This window comes from Dryobates pubescens, chromosome 15 (genome assembly GCF_014839835.1).
Source record: "Dryobates pubescens isolate bDryPub1 chromosome 15, bDryPub1.pri, whole genome shotgun sequence".
In the NCBI taxonomy this organism is placed as follows: domain Eukaryota; kingdom Metazoa; phylum Chordata; class Aves; order Piciformes; family Picidae; genus Dryobates; species Dryobates pubescens.
In genome coordinates, this window is record NC_071626.1 from 12,673,674 (window position 1) to 12,695,142 (window position 21,469).

Consider the following 21,469-nt stretch of genomic DNA (forward strand, 5'->3'; position numbering starts at 1 on the left):
GGGATAAAAGGCTACTGAACTTGTGCAAGCTGAATCCAATGGGACTGATGTCCTATGAGTCTTCCAGTTTGTTATAAATGCTGCTTGTAAGTGATGTGGAAATTATTACATCATGTCACGAATCAACTAAAAGAGCATTCAAAAGTCATTTGAGCAGACATAGCTTGATGATGCACAAATTCTTCTGGTGAGGCAGCAAGCAGGACTTTTGCTGTAGGTCTGCCAGTTGGTGGTAAATGTTTTGGGATGAGTCATTTGAACTCCTTAGCTTCCTGGCAAGTAGGGACAGAGTGTGACAGGGTAAATATTTATGGAAGAGGCAGAGAAGCACCAATGTCATTGAACAGTTATGGGTGAAGCTTCCTCTGCAAGGCGTGGCTCTCGACATGTGCATTTGCTAAAGCTGTTTCGAACTGGATCAAATATGAAATGGGCACTGTAGTGATGCAGGAAACAGCTTACCTTGGGCAGAGACTAACAGAATTGAGAAGGCTACTTGGCCTTGTAAACACGTCAGGGCACAAATGCCAGAGAAAGTTGTTTCAGCTAAAGCACATTCCTGGCATAAGAATAAAGAGATATAAACTGCCCAGAGGTATGCTGTCAAAAGAATATGAACTAGCTCTGGGCACGAGGACTCAGGTCAGCAGGGGAGGTGGGATGGACAAGACCATGCTGGCTGGAGGAGCTGACGGCCAGGTCAGGCATGAGCCTGATGTGGGTCTCCTGGGACTGGGCAGCAGCAACTTGCCTGAGGAAATATTTCAAGCCAGGAAAATTTTGAAAATTGTTCTGAGCCCTGTGACTGACTAATGGTGCTCATAAACTGAGATTAGAAATGGCTTGCAGAAAGTGGCTGGGTAATAGCATTCCCACAGGAGTGACAGAGTAAGCATCTGGATAGTTTGCAGAAAGAGTCAGAATATTTTGTGGTGTTACTAATGATTGGGTTGCCAGTGATAACAAAGGACTGGACTTGTTCACCTAGGAAACTCATTTCACTGTTATTCATGATCCTTCCTGTTCTGATCTTCTTTGTTAAACAAGCAAACACCCCCCCCCCCCCCCCCCCAATCCAACAACAACAAAAAAATCCCCCAAACAACCAAACACCAAAGCAAACCCAAACAAAACCCCAAACCACAACAAAAAAAAAATAGTCTACTGATTAAATGTCTTGGATAGTATCAGCATAGCTCCAATCTAGAGAAGAGTGAAACTCAGAACACACAGCTAGGCTCTTCCAGCAAGCTGGGAAAATATGGGTGAATACATCCCTTGTCTCCTCCTCTGGTGTTAAATACAACCCCAAACTTACTGGATCTCTGGAAAACAAATCCCTCTTCCTATTTTAGTATCCTCTCAATCCTTCTATTTGAAACTGAGAAGAGATACTGAGTGGTTATGTCTTGTAAGTAATACATACCAAAGAAGCAGACTTTTTATCCCTTAGGTAATTTTCTATGGCATCATTATCTGGGGCAAAGACAGTATACGTGTTTGCAGCTTCTATTTGACTTGCCAGGTTGTATTGCTGTTGTGAAACACAAAACCAAATCAGAATGACCACTGATAACCTGGTAACAGACCAAATGCAAATAAAGCAGAGAATCACTTCTACTCTTAGAACGCTCTGAAACCTTACAATGATGTAGCCCCTGAAAATGGAGTAGTCGGGCATTTGCTCCAGGCGGGCCAGCAGCCTCGGCATGACAGTGCTGCGGAGTGGTGTCAGAACCTGAAGAGGGAGCAGATAACCCCTGTCAGTGTATGTGTGTGTGCTGTGGTCACAGCTGCAAGAATCAAATGCAAGCCAAAATGCTGTTCTGTGCAAGCACAAAATGCTGTTCTTTGCAAGCACCTTTTTTCCCCCCAAGAGCTGTTAATAATGTTACACTGCTTGTACTGCAGAGGAGCAAATCCGCCCTATGTGACCATATACCTTATCAATAACGTGTATGATCCCATTTGTGGATGTGATGTCGCCAGCCACGATGTGAGCGCCCTCAAGGGTGAGGTTCTGAAAGAGCGAGAGAAGAGAGGGCTTCTTTTCAAAGCACACTGGCAGTGTTGTCCTAGTAGTTCATGCTGTGGATTTCCACACCCTCCCAAATGCTTTCCTGGGGTTCCAGGCTGCTTTCACTTGTGCCTGTCTGTACTGGAGGCTGGGTTACTCTCAGGGAGCCATGCACAGAAGAGCTGACTCTGTGACTCTGTGTTGGTCCCTGCATGCAGACTGACAAATCCATGGTTGCTTGCATGAGGGTGGGTGCTTGGGGTAGGTGTGTTCATCCCCACCCCATGGCAGGATGAGGGCCTGTGCTGATTCACGCAATTAATTTTTGTGCACCTTTCCTTCAGGGTATGGAGGTGGGAACTTTTTCTCCCCTTAATGTGGGTGAAATACTTAAATGCACCATATATTTTCCCAGAAAATGAGAACTAAATGGAAAGGCTGAGTGGGCAGGACTGCCAGTTGTCGTAGTTTTGGTAGTTTGGTTGCATGTGTGGACATATGCATGACATTCTACTTTCCCTGAAATAAGTTAGATGTTTATTTGATGTTCTTAGTCAAAGGCTGCTTCAGGTGGGGACTATGCTTCTGCTTGGCTGCTGTCCAGTGTTTGCACATTAGGAATAAATTATGTCGTGGGCAAATTTCAGCTAGGTAAAGTGGTGGAGAAAATCAGGTTAATGTATCTCCCTGAGCATCCTGTATCATTGTTCTATCTCTTTAAATTTGTGACACAGTCTTTTAAGACATACAGGTCTGTAATGTCTTAGTGCTATTTTTTTAATGCAAGAAGGGTCATCTTACCCCATTTTCTTTAGACAAGTGTAGAAAGTTGCTCTGTAGGGATGTTGGCAGCATGTCAGAAGATGATAAATTCTCGAAATCAGCAAAGCTGTAAGCTCCTGTCAGTACATGATACCTGAAGGAAATTAACTGGATTTAAAGAGAATGTCTTTCCTCTTTTTTTTTGTTTTCCTCCTTTTTTTTTGTTTTTCTCCCTAAGGTAAATATGCTTAGTGTGTCTAAAACCATAGTTTAAAGCAGTAATTGTTTGTACAATACCCAGTTTACCTATGTGCCAATCTTTGGCCTTTAAACAATTCTAACATAATATGAATAATGCCTTTGTTTTACCTCTACAGTGATTTAAACTACAGTAACTAGAAGGGGAATCTTATGTCCCTCCCTTAAAATGTTAATTACTGTCTTTCTCTACTGCCTTCAAACCAAAGGCTTGCTTGGCATAGAAAGCAATTCATTAAAAATAAACCCAACCCCCAAACCATTAAAATACTTCAGTAGAGTTGGGATGTTGCTCTTTGACATCCAAAAGGCTTTCTCGTCTTCACCCATGTTTTCAATTGCTTGGAGAGAAGGCACGAGGACAGTTAGGTTTGAGGTAGTGGACAACACCGAGTTTATCTCAGCCTCCTGCATGAAAGTAAAGAGGCTAAAATAATTCATCCTAAGGACGATCTATAAATAGCAGCTGGTGACATCTTAGCAAGGTGGAGTACGTGACGTGTTTTGTGACCAGCCTGGACAGGAAAAACTATTATACTGAGCAATGACTGGAAGAAAAGTACATACAGCTGTACAGAAATGGTAAATGAGTGTCTATTTTTTTACAAGATAAATTGCCAGCATTTAAAGGGCACAAGCAATGTGCCAGAATCAGTTTTTATTATGAAATACACAAGTTGCCTCCCATAAAAGTCTGTCTCATGGATTCGTTTACACACTTAAATGTTTTTAAAAGCCTCAAAACCATGGTGATAAATACTAGTGGTTACTGGTAACTTCAAGTAACCTACACTTATAGAGCACTCAATGCTATGTAATAGAAGGATTATAGAATCATAGAATTAATAAAGTTGGAAAAGACCTCAAGGAGGGGCCCCTCAGTTTGGGAAAGATGTTGACTTGCTGGAGTGTGTCCAGAGAAGGGCAACAAAGTTGGTGAGGGGTTCAGAGCACAAGCCCTCTGAGGAGAGGCTGAGGGAGCTGGGGTTGCTTAGCCTGGACAGGAGGAGGCTCAGAGCAGACCTTATTGCTGTCTACAACTACCTGAAGGGAGGTTGTAGACAGGTGGAAGCTGGTCTCTTCTCCCAGGCAACCAGCACCAGAACAAGAGGACACAGTCTCAAGCTGCACCAGGGGAGGTTTAGGCTGGATGTTAGGAAGAAGTTCTTCATAGAAAGAGTGATTGGCCATTGGAATGGGCTGCCCAGGGAGGTGGTGGAGTCACCATCACTGGAGGTGTTTAGGAGGAGAATGGATGGGGTTCTTGGTGCCATGGTTTTGTTGATTAGTGTTGGATGATAGGTTGGACTCTATGATCCCAAAGGTCTCTTCCAACCTGGTCTATTCTATTCTATTCTATTCTATTCTATTCTATTCTATTCTATTCTATTCTATTCTATTCTATCATCAAGTCCAACCTGTCACCCAAGAGCTCATGACTACTAAACCATGGCTTCAAGTGCCATGTCCAATTCCTTTTTGAACACCTCCAGGGACGGTTATGAGGCATGAAATAAGAAACCCACATGACATGGTGTTCCCATGTGGAATAAGACTTTACCATGGCTGGTATTTTCAAGATCTTTAAGGGATATCTGTTCCCACTAGCACTGGAGCTTGCAGTGGAGCTTGCTACTGACAGCTCTAATTTTAAATGGGGGATGAGGACTCTGAAGTGTGCATTGACTGATTCACCTTCCATGTGTTTGCATCTGCCTTAAAGATGGAGAGAGCCTCCATTGGAGAGGATTTTTCCAGTTGTGTGTGTGATTTGAGTTTGGTGTTTGGTTTTTGTGTTGGGTGGGTTTTTGTTTTTTTTTTTTTTGGTTGGTTGGCTTTTGTTTTTGTTTTGGCGGGTTTTTTGTGGTGGGGTAGGAAAAGGAGAGATAAAGTTTTTAATGTAGTCTTGCCAAAGATGTGGTTCTCCAAACTTTTCACAGGCTCCACAGCTTGCCCTTCTTGATACTACAAAACTTGAGGGAGAAATAGGAGCTTGGGTTCTACAGTTTTGCTGCTGGTATGCTGCCTGGGGGCTGGCTTCTTTGGAGTAGTCCTTTGATAGCCACACTGCATTTTAAGTCAGAGAATGGAATCTGCTCCCTTAAATAGCTGGGAATTTTGCCTCTGTAAAGATCATCCTTCTTTATATCTGTCATCACTGTCACCTTCTAAATATTTAAATATAGAAATAGCAACAGACTTCCCTTGCTTACCCTTCCTCACCAGCAAAGAAAAAAAAAAAGTTGGTTATGAAAAGTGATAAACATCACATTCCCGCTCAAGTATGAAGTTAAAAACCCCACTGATGGATATACCTCCCTATTTTGCCCATGTTTGTAGCTACCATTATTTAAGAGATAATGTCTATCTGAAGTGTGGTAGAAATTTCCACCTCCTTGTTTCAACAGATTAAACAAAAATCTGCTCCCCAGTTTCCACCCAGCACCTCTAGACCCCCTGAGCCCCTTCCTCCTCCCCCACTTCATTATCTAAAGAGCACGTTAGCCGGTGAGCAACCTCTCCTATTGTGCTCATTTCTTTAATGCCATTAGTTTCTCTACCAAGTGTCCAGTGCTGTAGCCTGAGCCCAGGGCCAGGCAGATAACAGATTTAAATTAGCCACACTGGCCTCTCTTTTAAGTAGCTCCCTGAGGTCCCTCTTACAATTTTGTGCATTAATGATCCCTGAGATGTCTAACTTTGAAAATCATGAAAGCAGCTGAAGTACTGTGAATTCTACTTCTGATGTTATTCATCAACACACCCCTGTTCCTTTCCCTTTGCTGTGTATTTGCTATACACATCTTATATTTAGGTTTTTAGCTCTTTGTGGGAGAAACTGGTTTGGATTTTTATTCTTACAGTGACAATTATAGTGAGTTAGGACCTCTAATGTTACTGCTGCCCAGTAACAGATGATAGTGTGTGAAAATAAGTAGACAATGACAATCAATCTATCTAGAGTTTTTATGCTAACTTAAATTGGTTGGTGCTTCTCTAATCTAAAGCCAAATCAATGAATCTGTTTCTTCATGTCCCTCACTTCAGTAAAGATTAAGCAGAGCTGTTTTTTGGGGGGAAATGTTAGGCTTTGTCTTCCCTTTCCTCTTGCTTGTAATTTTATGGCATGAGGGAAGCTGGAAAGAGTCACTTTGGAGTATTCAGACTTTCTTGTACCAGGCTTTCTTCTTGTCTGGACTAAAGAGTAGTTATGTACAGAGCTAGCCATGAGTTATGTAGCCCCCTGCCTCAGAGACTGAGCTTTTGTCCTGCTCTTCTGCTTGTGGAGCTTCTTCATTTTTTTTCACCTAAATTTGGGATTGGAATTTTGTTTTTCAGGCAGGAATAGGGAACCAGATAATGAGCACTGCTGTGACTGTTGGAAGAGGCACTCCAATGCCTTTCCAGAGCTTGGTGCTCTGTGCTGTGATGGGAATATTGCTGTGAGGTCCCCATTTCTACAGACTAAAAGACTCCTGCTTTTCTGCAAACCTGATCATACTGAAGAAAAAAACCAAACAGCCATAAAGTGTACTTACATTAACCCACTGGTTAAATGCAGCTGCTTCTGACAGAGTAGATAACTCCTGATTACAAACAGAAAGAAAGAGCAACAACTATGTAAGATATGATTATCTGTCTTAAAGTACTCTTGCTGTAGCTTGTGGTGTAACCAGTTGCATCTGGCCTGGCTGATGTGACATGAAGGAGAAAACTTTCAGTGTATCTGAAAAGGGAAGACATTAATGTTTTTCTAGTACTGATACTTTCTGGTAATGGACACATCTGAAAATGAGACCATCTGCTGCTTAGGTGTATTAAGTGTACCTCACCTTGGTATGTAACATGTATAGACCTCAGGCTAAGTGTTAATTTTCTGGAAATACAAGACTAAATCTTATGTTCAATGCAAAATTGATTTTAAAAAGGTATATTGTTTTGCTTGGTATTTGTACAGCATCTTACATTTCATCCTGCTAGTAGAGGGCCTTTGTTCTGCAGCAGTACTTTGAACAGAGATAGATGGTGGTATGAGCAGGGTCAGCAGATCCTGCCAGGTGCTGTGGAAGATTATTGCCAGTGGGTGAGGCAGCTGACACTTTCATTTTTCCTATGCTGTTAAATGTATATTTATTTCACCAATTTACTTATTTTGGTTTTATTTGCCTGCCAGTCAACATGATTTGTTTTAACATGGTAAATTGACCATTTCCACTGAGATAACCTCAAGGCAGAACTTCAGATGTGCAGGTGCTACCCGCTCCCATCTGGAAAGTGAGTGCTTAGCACTTCTGCATGTTAGGCCTCTGGGCTTAGCTTCTTCAATTTGTCTTAAAGAAATAGGCTCCTTTCCAAGCTATGTTTTGAACACACGACAGATCATTTTTCTATTGGGCAACAGTGTCCAGCAGGAACATAGCCTAGAGATAGCACTGGTGAGCATCATATTTTCTAGCTGTTTGTAATGGCTTTGCTACATCTCTGGTAAAGATCCAGCGTGAAAACTGTGCAGCCAGCCCTGTGCTCAGAGAAGATGACCATCTTACTTACATCTGCAGCATTTCCATAGCATATTCTGCCGTCTCCTTCATAACCGCTTGGGCACACACATTCCCAGCCATGAGAAGACTCAAACTGACAAGTTGCCTTTGAACCAGAAAAAGAGAAAATTTTAGATACTTAGGAGACCCCTCTAGATCAAGGTTTGCCTATAAAGCCTCTTCCTGAAAGCCATTTGTATACAAATATAAACTTAAAGGATTTTTGTCCCATTTTGCATGGACCTCTTTACTTTCATGTAGGACAAACTGCCCAAGCTGAGGGCACTGACTTCCTCACCTGCACTAAGTCTGTAGGGATCTAAACCCTTGCTCCACCCTTTTTCAAGGCCCTGTTCATTCCCCAGGCTATGGCAGGTCCATCCTCTGCTCCCCAGTACTCTTTGCTTGAGCTTTATCTCTGAGGCTGTGGCTGTTGCAGACATCACAAAGCACAGGAGAGCCTGCAGGTCACTGAACACATGCAGCTGCTGGTAAAGCTGATAGATGCCCACACAGATGTGCATGACTGGGGTAAGCATGACAAGAAGCAAGTGCATCCAAAGCATGGTAAAGGAGCAGTGTTCATTTATTCCAGGCTCAAGACAGTCCTTCTGTACAAGCAGAGCTGAGAGCAGCCCTTGCAGTCTGTCCTCAGCACACATACTGTACTGACGTGGCTCACATAGTATTTCTGGTGCTTGTAGTGCTGCTCAGTAAGCTTTGTTACAGCTCAAACAGAAACTGCAGGCTTGGAATGGTAAAGAAATTTTATGGTGTGTGCAGGAGGAGGGGAGTGATATGTATCTGAACACTTTGTTCAGAGAATGATTAATTACTTACCAGATGATGGCATTTTCCAGTTTGTTCCAGGCATGAGTTTATGGGTGTGCATTCAACTCCATTCCCCTGAAATCCATCCTTACACTTGCAGTCATTCTGTCGTTTCAGTAAAACACAGGGGTTCATTAAAATGATTAAAATAGCATGCATATTCTAGATAGGGCAAATTCATCTCTGTGTTTCTGCATAGCTCCCTTGACTTCAGTGGAATGACACTGATTAACATCTCCAGAAGACCTGTATACCTGGCATCTACTTTAATGTATTTACTAAAAAATATTTGATACCAGAACACCACCACATAGGAGGGAGAGAGCACTGGGACAGGAGCTGAAGGAAACTGAGTAAAGTGTACTGGGTGGAATTAATCTTGTGACTGGGAGGGAGAGGAGAATCTGGGGAGAAAACAGGGTAGGAAGCACTGGCAAAGTGGGTGAGATCTAGTGCCAAAGGTGGCAATGTATGTAAGGAGGACATACCTGACCTGGCCCAACATATATGCAGGTGGCATTTTCATGGCACCCTGCTGCAGTGGGAAGCAGGCAGTTGTTGATGGCTGAGCAGTCCCTTCCATCACCTGTCCACCCTGCCTGGCAGATGCAGGCGTGCTCTCCTGGTCCCGTCTGAATGCACTCGGCCTGGAGGAGATGCAGAGACATCTGATCAAGACAGGTAGGTGGCATCTGGTTTTAGGTATGATGCTTGCCTAAGCAATAGTGATGCTCCTCTCTGGGGAATAAACTTGAAACTGAAGCGAAAATTATAACTGTTCCTTCTGCTAAAGTTTATGTCCAAACCTTCCTTACTGCCTCCTTTGCTACAGTGCCAGGCTCTGTGGGAAAGGTAGATACTTACATTGATATTGCAGCCATCTGGGTTTAAAGCAGCACAAGGATCAACTTTGCTGCAGCTCATGCCATCTCCCTCATAGCCAGGTTTGCAAACACAGCTATAGAGACAAGAGGAGGAGGGAGGCATTAAATATGATAGGAAACCAGTAAAGCGATTGTTTTCCACTGTAGCATGCTATGTAGAGGTAGGTTGAAATCCGTCACCTTGGAATCATGATACAAATAGCTTAAGTGCATACATTACATAAATTGAATCAGGGATCCATTCTCTGTGTATGAGTTGGGGAGTAAAATTAATTCTGTACTGAAGTGATCTTTGCAAATGTGAGATAATAGCTGTAAATTAATTAGGAGCTGGGGTTGCTTGCTCTTTCAGTGATACAGAAGACAGCTCTCTCTTTGCAATACATGCAAAACAATGCACACCCCTGTTTCCTTGGACTGACCTACCACAAGATTAGAAGGAATTTCTTAAGCACTCAAGTGACACAGCATCTCTCATTCTGCTTTGTGTGGTGACTCATTGTGACTGCGGCAAGATACAAACTCACTATGTGTTTAAGGTGAGCGTGAGGCAAAAGCAAGACAGCTGTAGCAATAACAGTGTTTTGTGACCAGTCCTTTCAGTACTCTAAATCCTGTGCTGAAGTCCACAGTGTTGTGTTACACAACTCGTACCTGAGCTGACCAGTCTGAGCTATCTATCCCCAAACTCTCTGACAGTTTGTTTTTCAGTGAGGCTCAAACTAATTCACTAATGGATGGTTAGAAATAAGTGGTTCCTAAGAGACTTTGTAGCTGTTGGTAGGAAGGCATTCTTCTCAAAAAGGGTCAGATCTGTATGCATCTGTACATTACCAGAGTCAAATACGCGTAGGAGAGTGTGTGGAGAATGCTTAGTTGCTATCTTGCAACCCAAGGTTCATGCAGGTTTTCTGCATAGCAGCATTTCAGTAGCTGATGTTTGTGTGCTGCGACAAGATTCCATTTGATCAAGCAAGTTGGAAAGAGCTGCAGCATAGTTAGTATTAATTAGATGCAAGTTCCTGACTTACTTCAATGCACCATCAGTAATCTGACAGTCTGCATGTGCATGGCAGAGCTGTAGGGAGGGCTCGCAGGGAGCAATCTGATGATTGCAAAGTTTCCCCGTGTATCCACTTCTGCACGATCCAGGAAGACAGTTCCCATCGCTGTCTATTCGGTTATCACACTTCCCATAAATGCAGAGGCAGTCTACCAGAGATAAATCACAATGCACAGCTCTATAGTGGTGAAAGACACCTACCCTTACATTGCATTTCTTGTGAATTAGGTTCTCCTTTTTTCCCCTAGAATCTAAATATTTGTGTTTTTCAATTATCACTTTGTTGGGTGACTTATTATTTATTTACCACATCTGTGTCTTCTCAGATGTGTTTTATGCATAACTATTTAAAATCTATTGTGGAATTCCAAGCACTTCAGAGAAGTAGGAGCAAAATACTATACCCTAGGCTATTAACACTAGAGTTATTTTGTTGCACAGCCCTGGGTATGCTGTCAGTGAGATGGGAAGCTTTTTAATACTAAGCCTGGCCTGGTGCTGGACTAATACACAGAGCAGCAGCAACACAGACCTACCAGCATATTAGTGCTGCTGGAACTCGTAGCAGTGTGCTCAAAGGACATAGTAGGCAAGGCTTCTGCAGTCCCAAGAAGGGTCAGTGCTGACATGTATTGCTCTGGAGCCTAGGCAATATCACCTTTTCTTATGGAATGCCTTCCCCCCCCACCCCGCCCTGTAGTTCTGAACCTTCAAGTGAGCTGTGCTTCATGAATGACAGGCTGTTTCATAGAAAAAAGCAACAACTAACCAACCAACCAAAAGAAAACCCCAAACACAAACAAACCAAACCCCCAAACCACCAAAACCCCCCCAACAAAACTTAAAAATTATTTTGTGGATGGGGAATATTTGATGTATATTCTATAGACTCTCGAATGGTTTGACATAGCAGGATGAAATCTGTCAGTATGAAGAAGGTGACTGCTGAAACTATAAACTGTTCAACAGATTAGAAATAATTCAGTAATGGTTATTAAGTGGCTTTAAACATAATCTGTTTATAGGTCTAGTTGTTCTTAGATTACATGTTTGTCATTGCAGGCAGAATCTGTTCTCTTGTGGGCAATACCAGATGGGAATAGAATAGGAGAGATTTCCTTTTGTCAGTGAGACATAAACAAACAATAAATTGATATAAAGCAAGCTATGGTCCCTTTGGAAAGCCTGGTGAGGTCAGTGAGAAGATTTTCACTGCCTCTGGACTTAGATGCCTTTTGAAATAAGAAATAAAAGTACTCCAGAGACAACTTTCTGACCTGCCATAGAGACCGTTTAGCAAGCAGTTAACTTTTATCTTAATGTTAGTAGGGTTCAAAAGCAATAGCCCGTGCTCTTAAACTGAAGTCTGGCTGTACTTACCCTTGTCACATTGAGGTCCGTATTTGCCTGGGTCTGAGCAGAACTGACAGTGTGAGCCTTGAAATGCCTCAGCGCAAATGCAGGTCCCATTTCCATCCAGGCCATCCATGCACTGTGATATGGAACAGAGATGATTTCTATGCATAAATTGAAATAAACCTTTACACATCCCCCAGAGAAGAGATTGTGTACCTCTCTGTGTTTTGACTGTGATAAACTACCAGGAAGAACTGCAGCTTTCATTTAAAGGACATTTCAAAGCAAAAGCTTTCCTTGTGCTTGTAGTTTGCTGTGTATTCTACATTTGCAATGTTATAATGAGAATAGTAAACCAAGTAATTGCCCTATGCTAAGTGTAAGTATCAGAATGGGTCACCCAGCTCCAGCTTTGCCTGTGTGCTATGTGGTGGAACCTCAGAAACCTGCAGTTTGAACATCTGAGAGGAGACTGATTCTTTTTCCTTCCTCTCTATCACTGAACCTGAAAGTCGTGGTCATCACTGGACTAAATGGAGGGTGCAGCACTTGGGGAACCTAATCTTCCTGGTGTGCAGAAGTGCTTGAGAGACACTTGGGATGCAGTCTGCAATTTCCTCCTTGGGAATGCAGGTTGCTGCTGGGTGCTACGCTTACCTGTCCATGCCCTGAACAGGGTTTGGAAAAACCTCCTGGACACGGACTGCAGTCAGGACCAAAGAAGCCTTTGCAACACTCTGGTTCCTGTGAAATAAAATAAATATTTTATTTTCCAGTGCCTTAGTGTGGAGGCAATGCATGGAAGAAAACTCTCCATTGTGTTTTGGCCCTCTGGCAAAAGCCTGTAGGTCTTAAGACTTCTGTTCAACCAGAACCACCTCTGCAATGCCTTTCTTAAAACCAGGAGGGGTGTTGGCAGTTCAAGGAGGCAATGCAGAGACCACCAAATACTTCCCTTGCTCTTATTAGACTCATTAGTGTTACAGTCCCTGTCCAGCACCAATTATGTGTTTGTGTGTGTCTGCTCATGCTGTGTGTACTCTTACATTTGGCAGTGGGAGTGCAGCACAATTCAGAGACAGGCAGTTTTCTTTGCATCTGAGATCAGGAACTTGAAGGTATGTTTTATACCTGGGAGACACCGTGAAAGCTAGCCATGGTGTTTTATCTTCCTCCTTCCCATCTGCACTAGTATGGGATTTAGCCACTACAGAGTCCTAAATGTTTTTCTCAACTGCATCTTTTGTTTTATTCATGAGCTGGCTGCTTGATCCATTTATTTATCAAGAGCACAGAAAGTGTATTAGGAAAAAAAATCCCTGATTTACATGCATGACTCAAAGGAAATAAGAATTAACAAAAAGCTCTCAAATCTTATGGATTTGTAGACTTTTCTGCTTGTTACTTAATGGTAGTCATGAAATGCAGAAGCCTATTTAGGATCCCCAGCAGCAGAAAAGTGTAAGTAGTTCTCAGGGGCTAATGACTTCCGTGAGTTAGACTTGCCAAGAAGAGCAAGTGGAGCATGATTCTCAGGAATGTTTGCCATACATTGTTACCCAATATTGTGTGAAGCCCTGGGAAAAGAGGGGCTGGAACCAGAGGGGATCAAGTTGTCCTGTTCTTCATGGGTTCTGTATGGGGAAAAACATCTTGGCTTGGAGCCTTATGTGAAAACTGCATCACAGAGTGTGAGAGTGTTGCTATCAATAATAAATGGCAGCTAAAAACTTCACTGGAATTTGCCTGGTATTTTGCTCTAACACTTTACAGCAGCTCCTCTCAGCCCCTTGTGAAAGCGCATGGAAACTATATGGACGTCTCCAAGCATCTCTCAACTCCAAAAGTAAAGTTCACAACATAGAAGACAATAATTTAGAAAACTGTTATATACATTTCACCTTAAGGATCCATAGCTCTATACCTTGATTGTTATATTGCAGGCTCTAGCACAGCCGGTTTTTTGAAAGGTTGGGCCTTCAATAATGCATCTCCGCTTTGAGAAAGGCTGGAACATGCACAAGATGGAAGCATTAGTATTTCTAAACATCACAGGGTTCAGTGACACAGTCAATGCTGCAACATGCACAAGATGGAAGCATTAGTATTTCTAAACATCACAGGGTTCAGTGACACAGTCTGAATGCTGCAACATAATTTAAATGGAGAACACAAAGCCCCTTGCTATAGTTACGTATTTTTTTGTAATGTGAACTTTCTTTTCATCATTATTGAATATGGCATCTAGGATTAATTACCACCATGGAGAATGTAATTCCTGTGGTGCCTAGACTTGAGCTCAATGCAGACAGATTTGCATCTCTTAGATGCAAAGATTTTCAGTCCTTTCTGAAGCTGCTTCTGCAGACAGATGCTTCTGGGAGGATGCTTAATCAAAAGGAAATTTTTAACAGGTGAAACATCTCCCTCCTCTATTTTTCATTTACTAATTCTCAAAACATTATCAGAGTAATTCCTATTCATCACCTCTCTCTTCTGCCAAAGTCTATCTGAAACAGATGTTAACTTTACCTGGGAAAAGAGTTAGGGATTCTATATAAAGTGTATCATGGATCTTGCCACAGCAAAAAAAATAATGCTGAAGTTGCCTGATGAGTCACTTATTGCCAAAATGAGACTCAAGTACCATTTGTATTTCATGTGCCCTCCTGTATTCATTGTTAGTTCTTTTGTTCACTGTATTGGAAGAGCAGTAATCTGCACATGGGGACCCCTTCCCTCTATGCATTTTGTAGAACTGGGGAATCTGTCAGCAAATGTCACTTACGATGGGCTTTGAGTCCTGGGGACAGGGAGCCAATGCATGTGGCAAACAACTTGTACAGACACCCTAGATGGAAACAACAAGGACAGTAATTTGAAAATGTATTATGCCAAGTACTGAGATGCATACTTACAGATGATATACCCTGAAAATCTGAAGTGTATCTGTTCTATGACTTCTAGCTGTTACAGCATGAATCTGGAACTGAACAGTAGCACCAGGGTGGTATCTGCTGGCTTTGATTTTTGCTGAGTGGTTGTTAATTTCCACCTTCCCCTCTTTAGTTTAATTTGTCCTTCCCCCAATCCCTTCTCTTTTAAGAACAGGAAGATTCCTAAACAGAAGATAAACATGGTCATGAATGCACTGGCATCCTTTTTTCAACCCAGTATAATCTACTAACTAGTATTGTCAGAGAATTTAGTGCAGTCTGCATGCTTCTATGAGAATTCTTTATTTCTTCCCAGGAAGATCATAAATTAGTTTGGTCTCATATATAGACAGTTGGAACAGAAATTTCTCTTGTGCATAGACTGTGAAGAGAAAAACATTCTTTATTTCCAAGTCATAGATAGTGTACTCACTGTGATCTGGCAGTGTATAGCTATGTTTGGTTCCCTCTACCTATTAGCAAATTTATCACCATGTGGTGACAGAGACTGGCAATTACAACACTGAGAAGATTTAAACTCCAGTGGCAGTTTTAAAGATGTATCCTCTAACAAGTTCCATATGTAGTAAGTTCAGAGAAATTGAACCTTCCAGTGTATAGATACGGAGTTTGTCAAAGCCATGTAACTTGTGACTGCTAATGTCTTGTGTTGTAATCAAGTCAGAATAATTCTAGAGCCAGAATCTGATGTATGTTTTTCCTTGCATTTCTCAAGTGTGTCGTTGTTCTAGAATTTAGAAATCTGGTTGATGACTGTGGAAAGTGTTTCTTGCTGTTGGCGTTGCTCTCTCAGATGCTCAGTGCCACTCAGAGTCACCTATTTGCTCCCCTTTTCCACCTGTGATGGTGAATCACATGTATAGCTCTTGTAAATGTGTACAACTTCCAGCTCCTATGTGGTCTGTCACTTTTCACTAGATACCATGAGTAGTATTTACAAGGTGGTCTTGCTCTTTTTCTTCCAAGAATGAAGGCAACCAGCACCAGAACAAGGGGACACAGTCTCAAGCTGCACCAGGGGAAGCTTAGGCTAGAGGTGAGGAGAAAGTTCTTCACTGAGCGAGTTGTTAGCTATTGGAATGGGCTGCCCAGGGAGGTGGTGGAGTCACCGTCCCTGGAGGTGTTCAAGAGGAGATTGGATGTGGCACTTGGTGCCATGGTCTAGTCATGAAGTCTGTGGAGACAGGTTGGACTCGATGATCCTTGGGGTCTCTTCCAACCTTAGTTATACTGTGATACTGTGAAGGAGGCAGCAGGTGAACAGCAAACCCACTGCTCCCTCTGGTACTTTTCTTAGTAGCAGTGCTCTGCTTATAGGCTTGGATATCTAACTGCATTTTAAAACATGCATGACTGTTTCAAAGCTGACAAAAGTTTCAGACTTCAGCTTTGAGAATTTTTATGACAGGGGATATTTGTTTTGTCTTCAAATAACTTTTCACAGTGTTGCTTTAGAATTGATTTGTGTCTGACATAGATTGTAGATAGGTTCCTGGTAGAGAATTCAAATTACTGGAGTGTAATTTGAATTTGTAAGGCATTGGCTGGTTTTTTTTGTATCAGAGTCTGCAGCTCAGCACCTTGCCTGGTCTATGATTATATTGCACATACAGCGCTTTGAAGTAATAGTTCTTTAATGCCAACTCTTGTGCTTTCTTCATTAAATTTTGATGCTGTCCAGCTCTGCTGGGAACCTCTTTCAAGGCTGTGGATCTGGACTGTTGTAAGTTAATAAATGTTTTGCATTGCTGCACGGGAACTGTTACTGGCCCAGATATATGCTTGAAGACAGCCCAATAACAGCTTGTTGGAGCCATGCTTGCTGCAAGCTAAAAGCTCAGTCTGATCCTCATTCTCCTTACCAGAAATAGCATCTGAATGTTACCAAGTGTAAAGGCCTGCACTGTGTTACCAAACTGAACAAGGTATGTCTAAATCCAGTCTTTGGAATACGAAACAGCTTTGTAATGCCTAATTTGAAGAAAACAGGGCTGGGGAAAATTGTAGCTTCTGAAGAGAACACATTTCTGTTATGTTAATATTTTTAACCTGCTGGCTGCTTTCCCTGTGTACCATCTACTTGTATGCACAGGTGGGATTCAGGAACTGCAGGAGAAAGTTTGGCTAGAGAAACAACATATTAAAAAGGGCTTCTACAAGGACTAGATGCATTAAATAGGTATAGGATACGCTTGTGTGAGCTTTGCAAGTTATTCGTATCTGTGCAATACTCCCAGCCAGGTGGCTGTATGCCATTGATATATTAATATCCAAGAATATCTACAATTTTATTTTAATGGACAATATCAGAAAAAGTAGTAAAGAAGGAGCCAGAGTGCCATGTATGGAGCAGTTATGAACTACTGATTTGTTGTGATTTTCTTACCATTGCAACTTGACTTCTTGTCTTGTCACAGCGATGTGGCAGAATTGGAACGATTGTGGGTGGGATAAGGACTCCTGCAAGAGTATAAATGTGCCCATTTTTGGCAACAATATCTGTTTCTTCAATTTCTTCTCCATTCACCAAGACTTGTCCCTATGAAACAATGAAGTGCTATTAATAATAACATTTTCATACCATCTCATCTTCTGATAAGTTAATTTCACAAATTTCTAGTCAGATTTGTTTTTAATTGGTTATTTTTATTTACAGTTGTTTTATGCAAGAAGCATGCATGTGTTGTCCATTGTCTTAAATACTGGTCTACAACAGTGGTATCTAAAGTTCTCCTCTTAAGCTGCACTGTTAGCTTGTGGAACTGGTGTTTAAAAGACTGGCCAAAATGGGATGGCTGCTGCTGACTTCAGACATTGATTTTGGTGGGCATAAGCAAACTTTGGTCTCCCTTATGAGAAAAGGGAGAAGTGGTGAAATAATCTGTGATCTACCCAAAATCATGGGAGAAAAAACAATATTCTTTCTACATTTACTTCATCTGCTCTTCTCTTGAGTATTCATATTTGGCTAAAAGATAAATAAATAATATAATAAGATTCAACTTACAGGTGAGCTTGGCTTAGCAAAAGTACTGACAAATTAAGATGTTTAAAAGGTGTTCACTAAGTTCACCAGGATTGGCGAGTATAGCATTAAAGGGAATGAGAAAATATCTGTATGCACCGAGAAGTGTTTAAAACAACTAAAATATATAACAGTGATTTAAAAATATTTTAAATAGTCATGTTTTGTTTTTTAAAACTAGCAGAGTATGAATGAGGATCATTTTTGAGATAAGGAGAAAGAAACTGCAGGCTGTCTTTTGCTTCATTGTAATACTAATTTCTAACAGTACATGGGACTGACAGGTTACAGATTCACTCAGAATCATAGAATATCTCTGGTTGGAAGAGACCATCAAGATCATCCAGTCCAACCAAGCTGAAAATTTCTGCCTCATTATAGCAAGAAGTTCCTTTCATAATATTCCCCCTCCTCCATTTTTTATTCCCCCTGCATGCAAATGATTGTCTAGATCAGAGTGAGCTGCTCACAGGTGAAACCTGCCTTTGACTTACAGTGCTGGTCCTGTTAAAATAAATGAGCTGCTTTGCCATGCTTCTGATGTACTCTATTGAGACGAGGCTGGCAATCTCTAGCTGGAATAAATACAAATTGATTGAAAGAAATGTAAGATCATTATTCATTTCAAATCCATGGGGATTTTACAAGAAATACCACCTTTCCCTTTAGGGTGAGCAAATGACCCTCTTAGCTACATGGGCAACCTTGCATTGACTAACCTGCTTGCATAAGAAACTTAGAGTGATTGAATTTTGAGTGAGCTTGCTGATTGCTGCATGTGAAGTGCTTGTTGGCCTGCCCCCCCCCAAATATTAACTTTTCTTCTAATTATAGCAGCTAGTCTAAGTAAAGTTATCACTTCTCCCTAAAAATAGCTCTGCATCCTTATATTATTGTGGAAATGGTGGCACTGATATCCCACAAAGGGACATGTGGATCTCATGCCTCTGCTCTCTGTGATCCTGCTTTGTGCTCAGAGTGACCTCCACCTTGGACACTGTATAGGTCTTTTTGTTTATGATATGAGCATATCCTTCCTTCCCTGCAGCAGGGCCTGGGATGGGGATGAACTTCAGTCTCCTCTAGCCTTTCTGGTATTGCTGCGTTCTGCTCTTCCCCCCCCCCCAGTAGAAAAAGGAAAAAACAGGGTGCTTAGAGAGTGACAAAGCCACCTCTTTCTGATAAACAGATGACTAATTTTAGCAGAACAGGCTCGGAGAGAGAGCTTAATTTCAACAGCAGACAGTACTTTTCCTGCTACTTTTTCCTGCAGCCCTGCCAAGGTGACAGTACACCTGACAGCAGTTGTTGCTGCATGGCAGGCCTGGGGTCTCAGGTTCAGGATGATTATGTATTTTAAATTTTTCCCCAGTTGCACTAAGTGCCCATCATCAAAAGATATATAGTTACTTACTCATAACACACTAGTGTGACACAAAATGGGTTTGATTTGCCTTGATTCAAGGACTACCTCATGGCTCCCGGCAAGGTTTAATTTTAATGAGTGACACTGAGGTGAAAGGTTTGTGTTCTCTCTTAGTGATTTTTATGTGACTGCCCTTAGTAAAGGCAGTAGCATAGCTGTCCTTTACAGCCTTGCTGTGCAGCATCGGGTGGAGGTTGTTCTTGGAAAATCCCTGCCTTCAGAACGGCAAAGGGCTTGATGAAAATGCTCTTGTGCTCCAGATCAGTGAAGTGGTCATGCTCACCTCAGTATCAGAGACGATGTGGTATCGAACCAGCTCCAGCAACTTCCATGAACCCTGACAAAGCGAAAATAGAGACAGTCTTAGCACAAGATGAGTCACTCCAGTCCAACCTGGCCTGCTGAGAGGGTTTGGGGGTGAGAATGGTGTTGCTGGCTGGTACCCCAGAAACCTCTGGGTCAGCGGTAGTGCTCCACTTGCAGCATGCACCCTCTGTGCTCTCATTCTTGCATCACCTTTGGCATGAATCCTTCACAGCTTGTCATGTGTATTGGGAGAGGCAGGAGGTGTCCAGAGAAGACTCTAATATCCACCTCCTTGGACCCCACTGGAAATGATGTGGCCCTTGAGGCATCTGCTCCTTTTGACTGTTCCCACCAAGTGTGACACCTCCTAGGATAGGGTTTGAGGCTTTGTTATGTGGCTGTCTGGGCTGTGCTGTCCAGGCAAGAGGATTGTGGACCTGGTGTCAGGGACTGTCATCACTTTATATGATGGGAGACCCCAAAACTTGTTCCTCTTTTGGTGTCATCTTGATATTTAATTGAAGATAGGAGCTTAGCTTAGACAACCATTGGACAACGTATGTGTGCATCTGCTATATGTCTAAATACATACCTATTATCTGAGAAAGATCTGCATAATAGAAAGACAATACCTCTGCAGAAAACAGGTAATCCAGAGCCTCAGTTTTTAAATTACTCAAAGCCTCATTACTTGGAACAAAGACTGTGTAAGGCCTGTTGTCCTGCTGTAAATCCACTCCCAGGCCAGTCTTCTGTTTTGGTTTAAAAATAAAAGTGAAATGACATATTAATATTAAATAACATCTGAAAATGGCTTTATGGAATTGCTTTTCTGGATCCTTACCTCTATCAAAGATGTAAATTGGCTGTATCTTTCATTATCTTGAAGTACTGACATTATGGTTTTCTGAAATAAGATGAAAGTAAGATTTATTTCAGCTGGGAACATGGAGTAAATACCAAGTCTTATAACACACTTTTAAAATTACTGTAGGATTCTGAGTTATTGCATATATTGAATATGTTGGGATTTCCTTACTGTTTGGGTGGCTAGAAGTGGCTGAGGTGATAGCCACTCTTGACCTTTTGCCATAGTGGTTTATAGTTTGTTATTATTCTGAAACATTGTGTATTCAAAGAACATATGAAGAATGTGTATTTGGGAAAGTGCTATTATCTCCTCATTCTCAATGAGAAAGGATTGAAAAAGGAAATGTTTTGCAAAAACATACAAAGAAGTGAACTCTCAAGGAAGTATGTTAAGAAAGGCACCAAAGTACCCAACACACTGGAATTATAAAATATTATAATGTTGTCCTTTTGTGGGATGCAATTGCAAGTCTTGCCTGATATCTGTCTAGATATTCCTCTTTTAGTATGTTATTCTGGAATTCAGTGAGATGCACTAATTGTGACTGACAGTTTCCCAAGGAACTACTCAAATTCAGTGAGTACAACTAAATCTTCCACAGACTAGCCTGGCAGAAGAGTGAGCGGTTGTTTGCTGTGGAAACTGTGTCACTGATTGTTGTTTCTCTGAGCTGGCACACAATGGCTCAGCAGAGTTTGTCTGGCTACTGTCAGTCACCCTCTCTTACACTGAGCTAATGTGAATCTATTTAAAAGATGCATGTGTATTGTTTATGGCTCACCTCTTTGCTGCTTTCAAATGTTGGCTCCACAATGTCCATGGCTTTGTCAATAATGTGAAAAATCCCATTGGAAGCAATAATATTTCCCTGCAAAATTTTTCCTTTCTTCTTTCCTCCTTGGATTCTAATTCTTAACTGATTATCCTGAAAGAAGCCAGGCAAGGGACACTGAGCTTTTTATTATGGAATGACAACAGAGTATGCATGTTGAATAAAGTCTAACGCCTCTTTGCATTACCAATACTTGAGACATCTAAATCTGGGAAGGCTAATGGTTGCTTCAAAGCTTATCAAGGAAATGGGAAAAAAAAATCCTTAACTTTGGATCAGGACCATGTTACTCTGTTTCAGGACAGAAAAGTTCAGAAGACAAGCAGGGACTGGCCCTGTG

General features: G+C 41.7%; 1 protein-coding gene across 1 annotated transcript in view; it reads right to left on the reverse strand.

The window, feature by feature from the left end:
- The window catches only part of STAB2 (stabilin 2), a 75,588-nt gene that overhangs the window by 35,485 nt on the left and 18,634 nt on the right, over positions 1 to 21,469 (reverse strand). The window contains exons 13-33 of the mRNA XM_054167733.1: positions 21,079 to 21,222; positions 20,271 to 20,333; positions 20,059 to 20,178; positions 19,404 to 19,457; positions 18,189 to 18,269; positions 17,056 to 17,208; positions 14,501 to 14,563; positions 13,637 to 13,720; positions 12,370 to 12,456; positions 11,737 to 11,848; positions 10,325 to 10,505; positions 9,274 to 9,367; positions 8,898 to 9,056; positions 8,419 to 8,514; positions 7,589 to 7,684; positions 6,577 to 6,624; positions 3,309 to 3,445; positions 2,819 to 2,933; positions 1,943 to 2,020; positions 1,646 to 1,738; positions 1,427 to 1,534 (exon numbers count right to left, since the gene is read on the reverse strand). Of these exons, the coding sequence (XP_054023708.1) occupies positions 1,427 to 1,534; positions 1,646 to 1,738; positions 1,943 to 2,020; positions 2,819 to 2,933; positions 3,309 to 3,445; positions 6,577 to 6,624; positions 7,589 to 7,684; positions 8,419 to 8,514; positions 8,898 to 9,056; positions 9,274 to 9,367; positions 10,325 to 10,505; positions 11,737 to 11,848; positions 12,370 to 12,456; positions 13,637 to 13,720; positions 14,501 to 14,563; positions 17,056 to 17,208; positions 18,189 to 18,269; positions 19,404 to 19,457; positions 20,059 to 20,178; positions 20,271 to 20,333; positions 21,079 to 21,222 (2,166 nt within the window). The remainder of the gene's footprint in view (positions 1 to 1,426; positions 1,535 to 1,645; positions 1,739 to 1,942; positions 2,021 to 2,818; positions 2,934 to 3,308; positions 3,446 to 6,576; positions 6,625 to 7,588; positions 7,685 to 8,418; positions 8,515 to 8,897; positions 9,057 to 9,273; positions 9,368 to 10,324; positions 10,506 to 11,736; positions 11,849 to 12,369; positions 12,457 to 13,636; positions 13,721 to 14,500; positions 14,564 to 17,055; positions 17,209 to 18,188; positions 18,270 to 19,403; positions 19,458 to 20,058; positions 20,179 to 20,270; positions 20,334 to 21,078; positions 21,223 to 21,469) is intronic.